General features: G+C 58.9%; 1 protein-coding gene across 1 annotated transcript in view; it reads left to right on the forward strand.

The window, feature by feature from the left end:
• The window catches only part of LOC104275446 (probable cation-transporting ATPase 13A2), a gene marked incomplete at both ends in the record, with an annotated part of 5,127 nt that overhangs the window by 1,483 nt on the left and 1,516 nt on the right, over positions 1 to 2,128 (forward strand). Inside the window, 7 exon segments of the mRNA XM_009871413.1 lie at positions 246 to 380; positions 616 to 682; positions 793 to 924; positions 1,031 to 1,198; positions 1,735 to 1,845; positions 1,925 to 1,971; positions 2,088 to 2,126. Of these exon segments, the coding sequence (XP_009869715.1) occupies positions 246 to 380; positions 616 to 682; positions 793 to 924; positions 1,031 to 1,198; positions 1,735 to 1,845; positions 1,925 to 1,971; positions 2,088 to 2,126 (699 nt within the window).

A 2,128-nucleotide genomic window follows, 5' to 3' on the forward strand; every position in this document is an offset into this window, starting at 1 on the left:
ACCCGTCCTGCCTCTGAGCTCTGGCAGGAGCATCCCCAGAGAGTCACAGAGGCAGCTGAGCATCCTCAGGGAGGGTTGGTAAAAAGTCACCTGGTTCATCCCCAAGCCCCAGGGAAGGGCCAGCATCTCCTCTGCAGGATCTGTCGTCCCTCAAGGAGACCTGGAAGTTTCACGATGGGCTGGAGGAAGCTCTGCGCCCCGGAATAAAAAGAAAACAGCTGCTCTGTCTCCTTATTCCCTTCCAGGTGCTCAATCCCTTCTACATCTTCCAAGTGTTCAGCATCGTGCTGTGGGTCTGCGACGCCTATTACTACTATGCCGCCTGCATCTTCCTCATCTCCACCATCTCCTTAGGGCTCTCCCTCTACGAGACAAGGAAGGTTGGTGATGGGTTTATTTGGGACAAGCAGCTCTAGCAGAACAGCTCTTTGACCTCTGTGCTGATGTCTGAGCTCTCTCTGAGCCCAGCTGGGTGAGGAGAGCCCACACTCCAGCGGTGGGGCGGATTTCCTTGTCCTTCATCCGTGGTCCCGAGCCTTTGAGACCCCCGTTTTGCGGATGCTTTGCTGTGCTTTCTTTTTTTTATTGAGTCGCCAACCGCTCCCTCCCTTGCAGCAAAGCACCACGCTGCAAAACATGGCCAAGATGTCGGTCGGAGTCCGCGTCCGTCGACGCAACGGAGGTGAGCGTGACGGCGTGAAGCTTTTCAGGACGGGGTTGGGATGACGTTGACTGAGCACAGCCAAGTTTTTGGTGTTCTTTTTTTTGTTTTTTTTTGTTTTTTTTCCCCAGAGGAGATGGTGGTGAGCTCCGCAGAGCTGGTGCCGGGCGATTGCATCAGCCTCCCCACGGACGGGACCGTGGTCCCTTGTGACGCGGCGCTGCTGACGGGCGAGTGCATGGTCAACGAGAGCATGCTGACCGGTGAGAGCCCCGGCGCCTCTTTTGGGGGCCCCTTCCCATCCAAGCAAGTTGGATCCTAAACCCCCCAGAGTGATATCTCCCCGCTCTGTGACGTTCTTCGCCGCAGGGGAGAGCGTGCCGGTGATGAAGACCCCTCTCCTGGCGGGCAGCCAGGCAGCCAGCACCCTCTATTCCCCCGAGGAGCACCGGCGACACACCTTGTTCTGCGGCACCCAGGTCATCCAGGCCAAGTCCTACGTGGGCAAGGAGGTGCTGGCCGTGGTGACCCGCACAGGTAACGCATCGAGGGGAAAAGCCAGGGTACAAGATCGATCTCGAAGTGTTGGAGCAGGTCCAGAGGAGAGCAACGAGGCTGGGGAAGGGACTAGAGGGAAAGTCTGATAAGGACAGGCTGAGGGAGGTGGCGTTGAGGAGAGGAGACTCAGAGGGGACCTTCTCCCTCTCTGCAACTCCCTGAAGGGAGGGTGTAGTCAGGTGGGGTCAGGTTCTTCTCCTGGGCTCCCAGTGACAGGACAAGAGGGCCCGGCCTGAAACTGTGTCAGGGGAGGTTTATTTTGGGTCTCAGGCGGCCCTTCCTCACGGAGAGGGTGCTCAGGCCGTGGGATGCTCTGCCCAGGGCAGGGGGCAGTCACCGTCCCGTGGGGGGGATTTAAGGAGAGGCTGGATGTGACACTTGGTGCCTGCTCTGGCCCATGTCGGGGTGCTGGGTCACAGGTTTGATGATCTCAGGGGGCCTTTCCAGCCTCAATAATTGTGTGATTAAGCTGCATCTCTGAGAGTGGTGACCACGCTGATCCTTCCGCCCCGCAGGGTTTTGCACGGCCAAAGGGGATCTCATCAGCTCCATCCTCTACCCCAAGCCCGTGAGCTTCAAGTTTTACGAGGACGCTGTGAAGTTTGTCCTGTTCCTCGCCGTCCTGGGTACGTCTGAGCAGCCGAACCCCTCCCAGGCGGTCGAACCCCCGACTTCTTTTGTAGCCGAGCCCGTTCTTCCGCACAGCTTTTATCGGCACGCTCTACAGCATCCTCATCTTGGTTAAAAACCAGGTAGGGCTGCTGGAGCTGGTGAACCCTCGAGCGCAGGCTGACGCCGGGACCGTCCTGCGGGCGGAGATGGGCGAAGACTCTCGGGGTGCTCACCCCTCTTCCTCCTTGCCTGCCAGGTCCCCGTGGGGCAAATCATCATCCGTGCCCTCGACCTCGT

Source organism: Apaloderma vittatum, unplaced genomic scaffold, assembly GCF_000703405.1.
Source record: "Apaloderma vittatum isolate BGI_N311 unplaced genomic scaffold, ASM70340v1 scaffold27030, whole genome shotgun sequence".
In the NCBI taxonomy this organism is placed as follows: Eukaryota; Metazoa; Chordata; class Aves; order Trogoniformes; family Trogonidae; genus Apaloderma; species Apaloderma vittatum.